This window comes from Microtus ochrogaster, unplaced genomic scaffold (genome assembly GCF_000317375.1).
Source record: "Microtus ochrogaster isolate Prairie Vole_2 unplaced genomic scaffold, MicOch1.0 UNK24, whole genome shotgun sequence".
NCBI lineage: Eukaryota > Metazoa > Chordata > Mammalia > Rodentia > Cricetidae > Microtus > Microtus ochrogaster.
In genome coordinates, this window is record NW_004949122.1 from 1,416,962 (window position 1) to 1,435,607 (window position 18,646).

Below are 18,646 nucleotides of genomic sequence, written 5' to 3' on the forward strand. Positions count from 1 at the left end.
CCCTCCCTCGTCAGCCCAAAGAGCAATCAGGGTTCCCTGCCCTGTGGGAAGTCCAAGGACCACCCACCTCCATCCAGGTCTAGTAAGGTGAGCATTCAATCTGCCTAGGCTCCCACAAAGTCAGTACGTGCAGTAGGACCAAAAACCCATTGCCATTGTTCTTGAGTTCTCAGTAGTCCTCATTGTCCACTATGTTCAGCTAGGCCGGTTTTATCCCAGGCTTAGGGTTGGGTTTTTGTTTTTCGAGAATAGTTAATTTAAAAATAAGTAAGAGATGACTTTGACTATATATATTGAAAACCTTAATTAACAGGATAAGTTTTTAAGAACTCAGTAAATTATTCATTCACATCAAGTGAACAAATTTTACAATACATAGCACATAAAAGGAGAAATACATCAAACAGCATCCAGTTTATGAAAGAGGAGAAAGAAATCAAATCATAATTAATGAGAGGTTTTTCTCTCTTTATCAAATCATTCTGTTTCCAAAGATTGTAAATTGGAGTTGTTTTTCAAAAAGGAAATCAGATCATTTCAATTATGGAGAACAGTGAACTGAATGATAGCCCTAAAGATTCATTTCCTAACCCCTAAATCCCTTTCTGGAAAACAATGTGACTGAGACCTTGAAAGGAGCTTATTCTGGACTGTGCAGGGATGAATGCAGTTACCAAAGTCTTGTCAGAGAGGAGCAGAGTTCTGAAACGCATCTAATCTATGAGTGTACAACACAGATGGAGCCACAAACCAAGCACTGCCACCAGCCACCAGATGTCTCTGGAAAGATCACGGCCCTGCCAACATCTTTAATTCAGCCTTTAGAACCGTCCATGAGAGAATAAATCTACTGTTTTAAATTACTGAGGTTGTAGTAATTTGTTATAGCAGCCAGCAAAAATTAATACACTGAGTATATGACAGAGTTTACACTAATCAATCAATGTAAATAATAAACTAGTAAAACTGGTGTCAGTAATACACTATTAAAATAGAAATTTGTAACGCATACAAACTAAAATTCAGAGTTAAAAAGGTAACTCTGAATAGTAAATAAAATATACTGGTATACAAAACACAGTAGGCCCAGTTCTTCAATGCTGAAACATTAGATCAAATCCCAATTAATTTTACAAGAATTGTAGTATTATGGAGTGATGATTTAGGGAACCTTAAAGCAAAAATTCTTACCAAATTTCTAAATATACAGCTACAATATGTAACAGACAAGAGATAGAAAAACACATTAGTTTTTCATTCTTTTCTTTTTGTTCTCTGTGTAGCCCTGGCTGCCCTGGAACTTGCTTTGTAGACCAGACTGGCCTCAAACTCACAGAGATCTGCCTGCCTGCTGAGTGCTGGAATTAAAGGCGTGCATCACCACACATGGCTTAGTTATTCATTCTTTCTTGAGATAAGTCACTATGTACCCTAGGTGGGCCTGGAACTCATGATCCCCCTATCTTTGCCTTTCAAGGGCTGGGATTATAGGCATGTGCCACCATGCCTGGCCCAATTATGATCTAAACTGGAATAAAAAGTTAAGCAATGAGATAGAAAACTATTATACCAGATGAGTCCATGTGGCTCCCGAAACTGCCTCACTAAACAGAAGGGCCTAAATGTGTGATGTGGATGAGGAGACGGAGTAACTGAAGCATTGTCAGGGTGACAGACAAGAGACTGTTCAACTGAGAAGAGACCATTTTCAGAAAGCAATGCCTGCTGTGTTTTAGTAGCTTCTTGGTCATCTGAGACTTGACAGGGAGATAATGCGCTGGTCAACTCTCTGAACCTCAGTGTCCTACTCTAACATTGGACACCAGTGCTCGCCATAGTGGTCAGCTTGTGTCCACAGGGAGAGCACAGCACCAGCCCAGGATCTAGGACAGTTTCTGTGTTGTAAGAGGGTCAAAAGGGAGCTAACTACACATGCTCTCTAGGGAAAACACCAAGGACTAGCAGCAAGTTTTTAAAATGACAAAACAACTACATGCTGTTGACACCTGGGCTCCGTACTTACCACATCACTAGCGCTAGAGAATTCATTGTTAACCAGGCTTTCCAGAGCCATCCATCTCACTGGTCTGTTCTCATTGTCCCCTAGACAGTGGTAGTCCATGGGAAATAAGTCTCTGGAAAGGGCATTGTCTGTGATTTTCACTTGAAGAGTGTCGTCGATGCTGAGAAGTAAAAACACGAACATGGCAGGCATCAGGGTGTCAAGAAGACCAACATTACCCATAAACAGTCTGAGTCCCACAATGGCTCCCAAGAGAACCTCAAATCCAGGAAGCACTACCCAGCTAGTGAAAGTAGCAAGCCCTTGGCACCTACACACAGTTCCTAGCAGCCAGGTCTTTATGGATCACTTCCCTTCTTGCCAGGTAGCTCATTCCACAGGCAATCTGAATAGCCATATGTACCAAGTCTTGCTGGGAAATTGCCTGTCATAACAGAAAAAAAAAATGACATTTGCTGACAGTACAAAGGTGGTTTGGGATCTGACTACATGAGTCCATAGTCCAGCCCTAAAACACTTCTTTGAACTGAGTTTTTTTTAACCTATTTCTCAAGCAAGGTGTGCTCTAGGAGTACTGTGTACTGCTCATCTATTACAACAGCTTGTTCTGTAATAGGATTTGCCATCTGTATGACTTCATCTACGTGATACATCTCATCTGCTGCATCTCTCTAAAATCAGCATTACAGAACAGCTTCTCAGTGACTCCTGCTCAATGACCATGGAATCTCTGAAGCAGCATGTCAAAAGGGTGTGCGGCAATGATCTGCTCTTTTCCTTTGTAGTAGTAGGTTTTATCAGATTACTCCCTAGGCTCCTTCCACTAAACAAGTCCATAGCTCTCTCTGCTGAGACATTCCTAGATGCACAGCAGCACTGCAGGCTGGGGAAGGAAGTTCTCCCCCTGGTGATACTCATGGGCCAGAGCCTCCAACTACATGATTCAAACCACAGCTTTATCCTTTTAGCTTAAACAACGTATCATATACATTAAGCCAAATACTCAGGGCAGATCTGAGTCCACTTTCCTTATTAACTACAATAGGTATGCTATTATAAATCTTAAAACCAACTTAATAAAACCACAAAATATAGTCGAGAGCAAAACAACAAGCAGACTCTCTTACCACTACCATAACATGTCCCAGCAGAGGCCATGGGTAGTGGCAGGACAGAAACTCTGAACTGATGGTACCTTACCGCACAAGGACCTCCCACAACCCAGGCCTCTCATCATCACCACTGTTAGCACACTATGGTCACACAGACCTGTTATGTTTCCTTTCCTGTAAGGGAAACCTGGCACACGTCTTCAGAAGCTATCTTGCAAAGGACTGAGACGCTGTCACCGGGCATTGGAGGTGACTAGGAATGAACATACAGTCAACAAAGCAACACAGCATCGGCCAAGTGTGCTCAAGGGGAACCATGAGTCACCCTTATTTTCCTCTAGATAAACAGATTATAAATAATGCCTGATTCACTCCGAGGTTCTTTGCAAGTCTTTAAAACACACATGTGGTTATTAATATCTACTTCAAAAGACATCAGAAACCATTGGTATTTGGGGAAATTTTCTCACCTGTGGATTATTGGCTTCTACTAATTTGCACTGCCGTAGAAACAACTTAAGATTCCCCCAGTTCATGTATGGCAGTATCACCATGGGCTTTTCCCCTTCTTCTATGCACACATGAGTAATAGGAAGAAGGTTTCTATAAAATAATAAGAAATTGGGAAAAATACATATGAAATCTAAAACTTTATGAGTTTATCTTAAATTAAAATAAAGATAATCTAAAGCAAAACAAAATCCCAAAAACATCTAAAAAGATAATCATTACAACTTTTATTTACAAATGTTCTCCTCTTTGAACCATGTGTGAACAGTCTCTGTATATATGAGCTTTCTTTGCAGGATAAAAATTACTAACATGGAATGGATCCCTTTACACTAGATTTTCTGAAGACACTCTAGGCACGCTAAGTCTCCACTCCAAAGGATAATCACAGACAGCTGAAAACGGTTTGGCCCGAGTACATCATGACGCAATCCCACTAGTTTCATCATCACACTTAAAAATACAAAGGCCCACACTAGACTGTAGATAAAAATATGGTCATCCAAAAAGTCTTTTAACTAATTCTTACTGTCACAAAAGTAAAATGCTTATGGTCACATAGAATTTGGAGTCCAACTTTTAAAAGTAAAATTCACTATCCGGATGAAAGATGGGGGAGGAAGAAGTGTCTGTGCACCTTGGCCTTAGTTTTCAAACTTGTTATGTGAATTTCACCAACTACAAACAGTTTTTTTTTTTAAGATTTATTTATTTATTATGTATACAACATTCTGCCTCGATGTATGCTCACATGCCAGAGGAGGGTGCCAAATCTCAGTACAGATGGTTGTGAGCCACCATGTGGTTGCTGGGAATTGAACTCAGGGCCTCTGGAAGAGCAGCCAGTGCTCTTAACCTCTGAGCCATCTCTCCAGCCCCCTACAAACAGTTTTATGTGCAAAATACAACAAGTGTTTGGTGAACAATCTTATCTACTTTACCTTTTGTCACACACGCACGCATGCACGCACGCACACACCATTCTCTGTGGAATGACACCCCAGCTGATGTATGAAAATAATTTTTTCCCCAAGATTGTAACTACTGAAGTAATCACCTCCACTTTACTAAGCCAGAAGTAATCACAGACTCAACTTATATATTCAGTGTATCATGTCCTGTGCCATTACAATATTTAATACCTGTTTGAAACACATATAACAATGACCTAAAAGCAATCCTATTTCTTAGTAATTCTGTTTCTAAGGATGGTTTTATAAAGAATTAAATATCAAACATAAAAAGCTACAATACCAAGATCACTCAATAAGCTATCAATAGTGAAAAGTCACAAAGTAAATGCCCAAGAATAATGAAATAACACATTACAGCTGAATGATCACAAAGAAACTTAAGAAAACATGAGAGGAGCTTAAAGAACGTGAGACACAAACCACACATTTATAGGACAGTCACAAAGACAGAGGAAAAACTGTGGAAATATACCAAGAAGTTGCATCTCTGACTTGTAAGACTACAGTTAGTTTCTACTTTGCCTTTCTTTATGTCCTAAAAACGTCCCCATTGAGCAGAACTGTAAGAGGCATCGGTCTCTAAGAGGCACTGAGCCCTCCAGGGTTTCTGCTTGTACTACTGGTAGCCAGGCCAGGGAGAAAGGTTAGGGAACCTGCGGACAAAGATCAAGTATAAGGAGAAGAAAATGTAGATATCATGAGATTCCATGATGAGGAAACTACCAACTGATAGTTTCAACCAATCACATTTAGTTAGGGTGTAGCCACATAAAGCCCAGGTAGAAAAACCTGGGGATGTGTAGGTATACGTTCTCTTGGCGCGGTGTCCGTCAGACATATAGGACATGCAATAGTCATCTATGTTTGTCATATTTATATTTAGGCTAATCAGGTTCTTTAGATACATAGAGATTATATTCAGCATAGTCTTCAACCTCTACAAAGAGCTGTAAAAAACGGCCTTTAATCTAATTTAGAGATCTGAGGTAATGAGACACATTCGCTCCTGGCAACACCGATCTATTTCCGAGAGAATGTTAAACACCAAAGACACTCCACCTGGAGCCTTTCTTCTTGGCAGAGCTGGCCTTTGGGCAAAGAAATGCCCATACCTCAACCACTGACAAGAGATACAGAGTATCTGTAAATGGATAAAACAGGATTGTCATATCCTGCCAAGACAGGGTAAGATAGTTTTAAAAAGTTTCTTGCCTTTAAAAATGGTGTGTCAGTTACGTCAGGCCTTAGCTAAAGTTGGTTGCTTCAACATTACAAATGAGACTTTGGGTGACTGCCCAGGTAGTCAGTTGTCTCTGTCATTTGTTGCACAATTTGAAAGTTTCTCGATTGCACTTCCTGTTTACTCAAGTAACATTGCTTCCCTTCTCAGATCTTTGATGGAGTTAAAGATTAGATAATTATAGTTACCTTCCTCATGATTTAGCCAAACTTAATTTCAATACATTATTTAGACTCCTTAAAATAAAATATTTAATAAAACTTTTGTCATGTGTTCCTTGCTTAATATTGTTTACTGTTTGTAATGTTATATTTGGTATCTATTCCTATTGTATACAGTTGTATTGGGTTGGGATCGATCTTGTTTAGACAAAAGGGGGAAATTAGTCAGGGTGTGGCCACCTAGAGCCCAGGTAGAAAAACCTGGGGACGTAGGTGCGCGCAGGTGCCCGCTCTCACGGTGCAGTGCCCACCGGACATATAGGACATGCTGGACCTCCCATTCTTGTAGTGTGAGTTTCCCCTTTTCAACTATTAAAATATTACAGTGATTCTTGAGCTAGTCTGGTATAATTCCACACTCTATAATCTCCCCTGGGCTGCTGGACATTTCCTCCCAGTTAAAAAAGGAGAACCCAGGAAGAACTGCAGAACCACACGCACCCCTAGCAACCACCATGCACACAACAACTCACAACTCACTTTGAATCAGCCAAGGCAAACCCTGACTTCAGAATGGGCAGGTGAACTGGCCCCTTCTTTAGCCCTAAAGGATTATCTCTGCTCCGTCCCTCATGACTGAAATAGTTCAGCAGAATTAATGGCATTTTGTCCAGATACAACAAAAACAATAAATGAAATCAAAACTTTTATTCTATAACCCCAGGATTAAAAATCCTCTGGAATCAGTGGTTAAGAACACTGGCTGCTCTTGTAGAGGGACCAGGTTTCATTCCTAGCACCCATATGGTGGCTCACAACTGTCTTTACCTCCAGTCTCAGGAGATCGGATGCCCTCTTCTGTCCCCCTCAGGTACTGCATACATGTGGTGCACAGACATACATATATGCAAAACACTGATGTACATAAAGTAAAAGGGGGGAAAACAACTCTGGAAGCAGTAATAAGCTTTATGGAAATGTTTTGAAGAACAAATGACAGCCCTTCGCTCTGTTCACTTTACAAAGGAAAACAGGACAAAGAGAAAGGTCTGCGACATCTCAGAATGGATTGATGGGTGTAAAGGAGGTGTGTGTGGAGAGAAGGTAGAGGGAAGGTGGGGTTGTGGGGCTGGGAACAACTTCCCCACTTGCAGCCTTAAAGCTGTGTCATTCAGCACTAACAAGTGTCATCATCAGGCATTCTGGCCAATGGGGATTGCAAGCCACAAGAAATGGCTTAGGGATTCTCTGACATGAAGTAAGGGAAGCAGATTATTTTTAATTTATATGAGTATTTACTTATGATAAAAACTTATGCTTACAAGTTCCAGTGGAAAAATAAAAACCAAAAATTTCAAGATGCTTTAAAATGCATCAGTGCCTCTCTACCCTTCATCACAGAACATTAAAACAGAAAGCAAACTTTCTGAATTATGCACCACAACCAGTTCAAACAGTGAAATCTGCAAACAGGTAACATTTCTTGCCAAACATACTGAGTCTGCACAAAAAAATTCTATAGTATTGATCTAAGATTACTATTTCATTTTTATTCTAAGTCTAGCACCAAAACGGGAAGATAATGAACCTTTAAATCAAAGAGAGCGAACACACAGCCATGAATGCCTGTCTAAGAACAAAGTGTGGTGAGATGAAGTGCTACAGGCCATGCTGTACACAAATAATTTTATCCCTACAACTGGAGCCCTGATGTCACTTCTCACACAAGACGACAACAAGCTCTGACCAAGCTATAACCTGCCTACAAGTCTCCCTCTCATCCAGTATCAAATGTTTCACGTCAATATCACTCAGCTCCATTCTGTGGGGTGTCATTGGACTGTTAATCTATCATGGTGGGATCCTGAGACACCATGCAGTCCACCGCTCCATGAAGGAATGCTGAAGATGCCTGCTTGGGGTTACTTAACCAAAGAATGCTTAGGGCTACAGTGGATCTAAAACAACTTTTTTTTTTTTTTTGCTTTTTCGAGACAGGGTTTCTCTGTAGCTTTGGAGCCTGTCCTGGAACTTGCTCTGTAGACCAGGCTGGTCTCGAACTCACAGAGATCCACCTGCCTCTGCCTCCCGAGTGCTGGGATTAAAGGCGTGCGCCACCATCGCCCGACAAGACTAAAACAACTTTTTAAGGAAAACCTGCCTTTGCCTGAATTTATCCCTGCCACATGCTTCTGTGCTGGTGGGTGCACATTTCACTGGGCAGAGAACTGGCTAGGAGAAGTCCTAGTACAGTAGACTTGTGGGAAACACAGCTGGCGCACCCTCCACGTGTCAATCAAGACTCATAGCATTGTCAGAAAGGACAGTCCAAATGTCCCGAGGAAACAAAAACACTTTTGAGGGTTGTTCGTTTGTGTTATTGTTTTATTTTGTTTAACAAATAAAACTTTCTGAAAAGCACATATAACCTAAAAGGGGAGAGGGGACTGTCCATCTGTTCCCCACAAGTGAGGACTTCAGCTCCTGGGGCTGAACCTGGCCAATGAAAGGCAACATTCTTGAGTCGTGGACTCAACTCTTTCATGGCACACTACTATTCCACAATACTGAATTCAACTTTTTTCCAAAGCCTATTTTTTTTCTTCAGTGAAAATTTTAAAAATGAGCATTTACTTTTATATCAGTCAATATCTACATTATATAATAAACCAAATGTGACATCTGTCTTAGAATCTGAAACCAAAAAACTTTTTAAATTCCCACCCTAAACAAAGTATTTTTTTTTTCTTTTCTATCTGTTACTAAGATTTACTGGACTTTAAGGTTGCCTTTATTTCTACTAACCAGAAGCTAAGAATTAAATTGCTTTTTTTATTAAAAAAAAAAAAGATTTACTTATTTGTTATGTATATAGTGTTCTGTCTGCATGTATGCTTGCACACCAGAAGAAGGCATCAGATCTCATTATAGACGGTTGTGAGCCGCCATGTGGTTGCTGGGAATTGAACTTAGGACCTCTTGAAGAGCACTCAATGCTCTTAACCTCTAAGCCGTCTCTCCAGCCCAGAATTAATTATGAATTAATCACAGCCCAAACAGTTGTCTTCTGCTCTTGGCTTGTTTTCTTTTCTGCTAACACAATGCCAAAAGTCTGTCTCATTTTCATTACCAATTTTATTTTTATGTGGCTATTATCTTCTTAGGCCCTCAAAAGCCAAAGTAAAAACAAAATGAAAAGAAGAAAGTTCTGAGTTTCTTATTTTTTTAATCAGAGCTCAAGTAACCGCTCAAGTCCACTGAAATGGAAATGGATGCATACATCACTTCCTATTCCCAGAAGTCCATAGACCCTTTCAACATGTAGAATCATGGTTCATTTTCTGGACATATGAAATTCTCATTAGTCATACAAACTAAGGTGAGTCTACACAGTATTTGTGTGTGGTGCATGTACATGTATATGTACATGTTTGAGCATGTGCGTAGAGGTCAGTGGTCAACATCATGCGCCTTCCTTAGCTGCTCTCCATCATGGTCTCTCACTGACCTGGAGCACACTGATTCGGCTAGGCTGGTCAATGAGCTCCAGATATGTACTTGTCTGTACCCCAAGAACTCCGGGTAATAGATGTACACCACCTCTGAGATCTCTAATCGGTGCTTTGCCAGCTGAGCTTGGTGGCACATGTCTTTAATCCCAGCACTTAGAAAGCAGAGGAGGCAGGCAGGTCTTGGTAAGTTTGATGACAGCTTGGTCTACAAAGCAAGTCCCGGGACAGTCAGGGCTGTATAGAAACCCTCTTCAAAAACAAAAACAAACAAAAAACAAAAAACAACAACAACTTTGCCATGCTATTGATGCTGCTGTCCCTACTGATTCTTGATCTAAAATTCTCCCTAAAGTACCTTTTGTGAAATCATACTACAATTCTAAGAGCATATGTAAGAGATGAATTAAATAAAATGTGGTATAGCCATTCCGTAAACCACTAAGTAGCCTTTTAAAATGAGACAGGGATTTATAGTTACCAACATGAAAACATAGAAAGTTTTTTATTAGAATAAGAAATGCATTAATTTTATTAAAGATAACACTATCCTTTTTAAATGTATACTGGAAACACACTAACAAGTTGAGATATCTAATATATTATAAAATATCTCTACAGACAAATACATAGATGCTGTTTCTAGATATATAGACCTCTACCACAGACACACACAGACACGGACACACACACACACACACACACACACACACAGAGTGCACACTCAGCAAACATGACAGACCATCAGCCTCACTATATCTAAGAGTACTTGAAGTACTTTTGTCAATGGTGTTCTATACATTTGAAATTTTCATTGCAATTAACTTTAATGTATGCATCACTTTGTCATATTTTTAAGGGGAGACAAGTGCATAAATACACACAGACTATTTCATAAAGCTTAGTTGTATCCATTTATTATTTATGTGGCTTACATACTGTCCTCTATCTTCTTTGTGCTTTACTATTTTCAAATAATATTTTATGAACATGCATTTACCATCATAGTCAGAAAAAAAAAAGGCAAAAACCAAAAACCAAGCTATTGCAAAAGTTTTCAATTCAGAAGCAGACATAACGTTCTTAAATAATAAAAGGAAATGAGCTGTGCTTGAAGCTGAGGTATGGCCTTTGCTCTCACCTGTGATGGAGACCACGAAGCTTACAACTCTCAGTCAGCATCATCGTCACCTGAACTTCAGACGCTTGATCTGTATAAAGAAGAGACATAGCCTTAAATGACACTGTATTCAGGACACTAACATTTTATTAGCAAATATCTTTTACTCCAAAGTAAATTTTCATTATAAGTTATGAGTAAATCAAGAGATACAGCCTAAAGTACCATTGCTGAATAGGTCAGCTTTCTCAAAAACTCCACTGATGACAGAAACTAAGTAAGGTTCCATAAGCCAAGAAGAAGAGACAGCAGTAGATTAGGAAAATACACAAGACACAGATGCCACACAACTACTAGGGAAATACTGAAGCACAGATGGAGCCCAGCAAGATTATAAAAAGACTCTGGGTCCCACTACTAAATGAAGATAACCAGACTGAACTAGGAGAGGCCACTTCCCATCAGACCAGTTGCCTGCTGATTTGGGCAAGAATGTATGGAGACAGACTAATGGCAGGCTTGTGGAGGTGGGTGGGAGAAGCCACACTAACAAACATGAGAATACATTTATTTGCACTGCATCATCACCAAATGCAGACCCATCAAGAGCCACATGGGCTCCCTGGAGTGTACAGAGATAGGTCTGCATGCACCGACAGTGGAAGTCATTAATTTAAACATACATTAAATTTCAGAAGCAAAGTGCAAAGGTCTGTGTGATCACTAAAAACAAAATCTTGGGAAAAAAAATACCCAGGAGCATGTTTTTCCCTGACTCAGAGAGTCATAAACTCTTATGCTGGTTCCCTGGGATGAGATAACTTAGATTTTGCACCTCTCTGTACTGTTTCAACTTTCTGAACTTAAAAAGTCTCCTACAATGAAGCCTAGGGTGGCCTCCAACTCTTGATCCTCCTGCTTCAGCCTCTTAGACACTATGACGACAGGCATGCTGTACTAACTCTATTTGTGGCTTTGGTCCAGGTGACACATCAGACTCAATCTTTGGAAAGCGACACTGGATATCCATTAGCTCTCTGTATACAATTCTTAAACTTAAAAAAAAAAAGCAATTTTTTTCCCATAAAAAATATGTGTTCTCAGACTGGAGAGATGGCTCAGTGGTTAAGAGCATTGCCTGCTCTTCCAAAGGTCCTGAGTTCAATTTCCAGCAACCACATGGTGGCTCACAACCATCTGTAATGAGGTCTGGTGCCCTCTTCTGGCCTGCAGACATACATGCAGACAGACTATTGTATATATAATAAATAAATAAATAAATAAATAAATAAATAAATAAATAAATATTTTTAAAAAAATATGTGTTCTCTAAAACGAAACCCAAAAACCCAGAATTTATTCTTTGTAAACTACTATTTATCCAGCATGTGATAAGACGAAATAAAGCACACGACCCTGTGGGAAGTCTGCTGGTAGTACACAACACACACTGTTAACCAAAAATCACCAGGCTAAAGGATAAACTCAGTGTGGGGCGTGCCCCGCTGTGCTTCCCTCAGCCCAACACCAGCCCTGACTGGAGGCTGAGGACCCACTGTGTCCTCCCGTTTCCCTCCAATTAGGGAGAGCACAGGAGAGGGAGGTCTAGCCATGACAACAGCTCTGGCTCAGAAGAGCAAGCTTATCGCAGAGTTGCAGAATCCGTACTGTGTTTTCTTATCATTATTATTTCCTTTTCAACCCTAAATCAAACCAATTCTGTGTGGAAAACTCTTTTGTTAATTCAGGACTCATTATGATCCATTGAGTGTTTATAAATCCAAAAAATATCAGCATTAAAATAAAATATGTCCTTTAAAAAAATAAGAAAACAAAAAGCAGTTTCTTTTACTAAACTTGTGTCTCAAACCTCATATTTATAAAGAATAAAATATAAAAAGAGTCATGGATGCCATCCTTCAAAACTAGTCAGAAAGCCCACTACACTCTAACAAAATATTAGATGTTTTGGGACCTAAGGGGAGTTGGTAAACAAAAACTAAATAAAATAGCAACTTAAACCATTTATTTATAAAAGGTAAGGGGAGTGTGAAGGGTTTTAATTATTTAATTATTAACTGGGCAATTTTTCTAAATTACAGGCAATAAATTCTAAGCGTTTTAATTAGACTAGTAAAACCCAAATTTTTAAAAATAATATACATAAGTCTTCCATCCTTCCAATGTATGCCTTTAAGTAAATTTAGAAAGTTATTATCGTTTAACTTTGTAAATCTCAAAAAAAATGAGTTTAAGTAAATTCCCCTCAATCTCTGCAAAGTGCTTAATTTCTTTTTCAGAAATTAGACTTATTGGTTGGGGAGAAGGCTTGGTCTGTGAAGCACCTGCTTCAAGCACGGGGCACAAGGTTGATGGTGATGGTGATGTAAAAAACCAGCATGTGGCATGTCCATGTGGATCCCTGGAGCTCGTTAGCCAGTCTGCCCAGCCTAACTGGAAAGCCTGGGTCACAGAGAGACACCTGTCCCCAAAACAAGGTGGACTGGGCTAGAGAGACAAAAAGTTCTGGCAGCTTTTCCAGAGGACCTGGGTTCAATTCCCAGCACCTGCATGGTAGCTCACACCATCTGTTCCAGGGGATCCAACATACTCCTTGGGGTCTGGGGTACCCATGTGGTAAAAACACACACCTGCAGGCAAAATACTCATATACATAAAATAAAATATTTAGAAAAGAAAGCAAGAAAACCAAGGTGTATAGCACTTGATTAAAGAAACCTAAGGTTGACCCCTGGTCTCAGCATATATGTACACCTGCTCACCCACAGGGGTGGGGTTAGGAAGTGGCAATGGGGGCAGGGACTGTGTCATGCAGGCATTCCCTAGGATACTATACGGCATATAACAGAACAAGATGGAGAGGAAATGAAAGATAAACTGCGTATATCTAAGGTACTGGGGATCTGAAGACATTTAACTGTTTTCTTTGTAATGTCTGTGTTGAAAAATAATGGTAATATTTTCTTAGGTGGGATAAAGGATGGTATGAAAAAGTTTTTACAGGACAAACCCAAAATTAGATACAGCAACAGTCAAGCTAAGAACATGCAAATTTAACTACAGTTAAAATCGTATCTAATGTTTAGTAAGTTAGGAAACTATTTTCTCTACCTGAGGAGAAAAGCGAGCCTCTGAGTTACGCTAATTCCAAAGGTCTGGCACACAGAGGCAGAGACAAAGCTTTACTAACTTGAGCCGCCTACACGCAAACTACTATGAAAACAGCAAGTAAGAAAACCCTACCTTTAACTGTTTTTACAAATGTTTGCTTTTCTTTATTTGGATCTTTTTCGTCTACTAAAATCCCATGGAAAATACGCCCAAAAGTACCTAAAAGAAAAATAACAGTTAACGAGGCCATATGATCATCTGTCCTCACATCACAAAGCTTTCTGGCGATGTCAGCCAACATGATGGATATGGCAGTCCTTATTCTCGCTCCAGAGTGAACTGGACCAAAGCAGCTAAAAGCCATTTGTGCCTACAAAGCAACTTGCTTTGAGAAATCCCATATCTAAACTAAGTATATGAGAATGTTTTTCTTAACTTCCCTAACTAAACTAGGAACACAGTCAGGAGTGCTTCCTGTATAGCTACAGGTATCAGCCCAAACAGTTGCCTCTGATCAATGGCAAAGGGACAAAAAGGGCTTCTCCTTTCTGCTGATGCAGACTTCAGTGAAGAAATTGCCAAGGAATGCACACCCTGGCTCGAGAGGTTCCTTGCCTTGCACCGCTAAGTCTCAGACAGGTGACTGAACTCTCAGGTCATTCTGTGTTCCTAAAAAGCTCTTACAGCAGAAAAAAATCGTAACATTTCTGTGGGGATAAAGCAGTGGTTAAAACAAATATATAAAAATCCACATAGATTTATTAGTAAAATATTTTAATTTTAATCCTCCTTTTTTTCTTATTTCCTTTTTTGGGGAGAGGTTGTGAGTCAGTGTCTCTCTGCATAGCCCTGGCTGTCCTGGATTCAAAAGGCTTTCTAATGAGATGAAAAATTAATTGCATGTTATTCTTTCACACAAGACCATTTTTACGTTCATCCTTCCATAATTTAAAAGAAATGCCTGAAATGCTTTACATTGCTGTGGACATTAAACACACCCCGGGCTTTAATGTCTGTCACATTATGTATGTGCTCAAGTTACTGGTGCCCGTGTGGAAGGTCCCACTGAGGCACAGAGACGAAGGAACGTGGATGCTGGAGGCAGGAAGGCATTGGAGAACCTTCATGCCTCTGCACTGTCAAAAGAGCTCCTCCGTGGTACACAGTGGTACAGACCAGCTGTTCCTTCTTTCCCATGCCCAGCCCCTCTAACTAACCGAGCGAACCCATACTAAAAGCACATCTGCACACAGATCACCTGACTACAGGTCATGGTGCATAACAGTTTATTCACTCATACCCTGTCTGGGTTATCTAGACATCTCTTTAATTATGTCTAATCTGACAGATGAAAAGTGGCCCATAAACTATCGTTTGGTTTGTATTTATCAGAGTTCCAGTGAACCTGACCAATTTACAAAATTTTAGCCAGCCATGTTTTCTTTCCTGAAAGCAAAAGTTCTAATAAAAAAAAAAAAAAGAAAACACAACTATTACGGTTCCAAAGACATCAAGAAAAACACTTGATTCCAAATTCCCTCAAATTATGAGCAAGTAACCTTGCTCCATTCTGTTTGGGATCCCAGAAAACTGTAAACAAAACCATTAATTCTATAGGAAATGCTCTTCAGACTGCAGACAGCTCTGAAAGCCAGTTATTCTTAGAAAATGGACAGCTGCAGCAGCAGCAGCACTCACACACTGGAAAGGGAGGGGTGACACCTGCTTCCACTGAGGGCCATTTCCTTTAAGGGACTTTAAGTTTCTCACTTAGCTGAGGCTAGCTTCCAGGGGTCCCAGCAAACAGAATGGATTCATATGACCAAAAACATTCCACAGCAAACGGCGGCAGAGGAAACAAGTTATCTGCCACCTAACAACATGAAAAGTTCAGGGCAGTTATTTTATTGTTAATTTCTCTCCTCCTCTTTCACCATCTCCTTAATCAAGACCCTAAAACTCAAAGCAGAAAGCAAGGACCTGCGAGATGAGGTGGAAAGAGTACTGAATATGCCAAATGCAAACTCTGTTAACTCTTTCACGTGTGTCCTTTCATCTCAGCTCTCAGCTAGTCTAAGAGTGATCAAGACCACTTTGCTGTTAATTCTGCTGTTGTGGAAATTCATTCAGCCAATAGCTTTTTGCATGCCAGCCCATTAGGGTGTGGTCTGAGGTACTGCATGTGGACCGATAACTCTAAGATGCTGTGTGGTTTCTCTATGGTCACACAGGGGCTGGAATCGGAGTCTAACCCATTCATCCACTTGATCACCCACAACCCATGAGAATAAAAAAATTGAACCAAATATTTCAAACACACCTGCTGGGAACTGATCACTTTAAAAAAGAATAAATAATAAAACATACACCTATAGATAACAAATGCTAGTCTGTGTTTTATCAGACTTCAAAATCAAGATGCTCATCAAAGCTGTTAGGGCGAACCGAGTGAAGTCTAAAGAAAAGGAATATGAAATCTTTTTTTTTTTTAAACAAATCTGAAAATTTAGAGAAAATAAGTACCTTCTTGAAGTACATCTTTCAGTGTTATCCGTTCCCTGGATATTGCTATGTCCTTCACCTTGGCTTTGGCCTCCAAAAGGGTGACACTCCGCAAGTCGTTCTTCTCTATCCTCAAGGTAGGATAACCTGAGGAGCCAACAAAGCCAGACCAAGCAATATAAATACCCTACTGTGGCACTGGAGTCGGCTAGTTATTTATGATCTCAGGACTGAAGGCACAGCAATGAATAATGCAACAACATAAAAGCAAGCAATGTACACACAAACCAGGAAAGCTACTTATGAAGGACACATAAGATGTTTTAAAAAAAGGAACTGAAGAGATAGCTCAGTGGTTAAGAGAATTGTCTGTTCTTCCAGAGGACTCAGGCTCAATCCCCACAAGGCAGCTTACAACTTTTTAACTCCAGGTCCAAGGGATCAGACACCCTCACACAGACATACATGCAAGAAGAGAAAAAAAAAAAATCAAAGCACACGAAATAAAAATAAATTAAAAAATATTAAGGAAAACATTGCCACCCACCACAATACTACCCCCAAATGTCTAAATACAGTGAAAGAAAGAAAAGCTAAAAACATAATGACTACTTGAATGCCTTTAAGACAAACGACATCCTCTGATTTACAGACTTTAATCCCTCTTGTGTAGTTTTCCTTCCAAATGATTTTCAATATAATCATGTAACAAAAGATCTTCTCAAAGGAAGAGATATCTGAAAAGGCATCATTTAATAACATACATCATCAATTCGATCACTTGCGTTTGTACTCCCACAGCCTAGCCCGGGGTTCAAATTTAAGTTCATTTAATTTCCACCCATTCTCAATACAATGACAACAAAAACAGAATTTACAGCCATAAATTAAAGTTCTCATGACAAGAAAATAATTAGGATAAAAGGAAGAACCACTGTGGGCCAACAGAAACTGAAATGGCATTTCTAATGACTTACTACCTTTGATAGATAACAAAAAGAACGCAGGGAGGAGGGATGGGCAAGGCTAGAGGACGGGAAAGGAGGAAACCATGCGATTACATCTTAATTTTTTAAAAAATAAATGGGGGGCTGGAGAGATGGCTCAGAGGTTAAGAGCACTGACTGCTCTTCCAGAGGTCCTGAGTCCAATTCCCAGCAACCACAAGGTGGCTCACAGCCATCTATAATGAGATCTGGTGCCCTCTTCTGGCATGCAAGCATACATGGAAGGAATGTTGTATACATAATAAATAAATAAATCTTTAAAATAAATAAATAAATAGATGGAGCGTGATGAGCATCAGTGGCTGCCAAAGGACTATATGAAGGAACTAAAAAATTTCCTAACACTTGTAGCCTGGCAAAGCCTGACCCAGTGATAAGCCATTTTCACATGTTTAATTCTACCTGAAGTTCTCTGAGTGTCTTGGATCTGTGCTATGTTCTATTATGTTGCCTTGAAAACTTCTTGGCCAATATATCTGAAGTTTTGGGGTTTTTTTTTCTGCCCTCTTTTCTTTTCTTTTCTTTTCTTTTCTTTTCTTTTCTTTTCTTTTGGAGACAAGGTCTCACTAGAACTCATCATCTGCCTCAGCTTCCCAAGTATAGGGATATGAACCACTATGCCCCATTCCTTTTTTGTTATTAGCTACTTTTTTTTTTTTTTTTTTTTTTGGTTTTTCGAGACAGGGTTTCTCTGTGGTTTTGGAGCCTGTCCTGGAACTAGCTCTTGTAGACCAGGCTGGTCTCGAACTCACAGAGATCCGCCTGCCTCTGCCTCCCGAGTGCTGGGATTAAAGGCGTGCGTCACCACCGCCCGGCCTACTATTTTCTTTTGAAAATAGTGAGGATCTCACTATGTAGAGCTGGTATTCCTGGCTGGTGTGGAACTATGTAGAGCTGGATGGCCTGAACTTTACAGAGATACACCTGCCTCTGCCTCCTGAGTGCTAGGATTTAAAATGTGCACCACCATGTCAGGCCTTCCTTTTTTAGTTATAAAACAAATGCATTTCTATTGAGCTCTTTTTTCTCTCTAAGAATTTCCTTCTTTTTTGCTTTTTATTTCTTTTTTCTTTCATCTACTGAGCTTTTTAAACAGTGTTTTATGGTGGCTGGAGAGGAAGAGGTTAAATTCCCAGCACCTACATGGCAGAAACTGGTCCTCTTTTGATCTCTGCAGGCACTTCATGCCCATGGTCACATATACACATACAGGCAAAACACTCATACATATAAAATAAAAGTAAAGGTTAAAAAGTTTTAAGTGCCCAAGGAACTAACTGGGGACATCGCCTTGGGCTCCTGGGAGCCACTCTAGGTTCAAGTCTCTTGCCAACCCTAAGGTGGCTCCCTTAACTA

General features: G+C 39.9%; 1 protein-coding gene across 4 annotated transcripts in view; it reads right to left on the minus strand.

Moving 5' to 3' along the window:
- Ryk (receptor-like tyrosine kinase) overlaps positions 1–18,646 on the minus strand; it is an 82,433-nt gene that overhangs the window by 12,177 nt on the left and 51,610 nt on the right. For 2 of the 4 annotated variants that reach the window (XM_005367783.3, XM_026789598.1), the window contains exons 8-13: positions 16,305–16,430; positions 13,914–14,000; positions 10,671–10,740; positions 3,606–3,738; positions 2,338–2,447; positions 2,024–2,183 (exon numbers count right to left, since the gene is read on the minus strand). In XM_005367783.3, the coding sequence (XP_005367840.1) occupies positions 2,024–2,183; positions 2,338–2,447; positions 3,606–3,738; positions 10,671–10,740; positions 13,914–14,000; positions 16,305–16,430 (686 nt within the window). Of the gene's footprint in view, positions 1–2,023; positions 2,184–2,337; positions 2,448–3,605; positions 3,739–10,670; positions 10,741–13,913; positions 14,001–16,304; positions 16,440–18,646 lie in introns of all 4 variants that reach the window. The other 2 variants (XM_013354024.2, XM_026789597.1) reach the window with 1 other exon arrangement.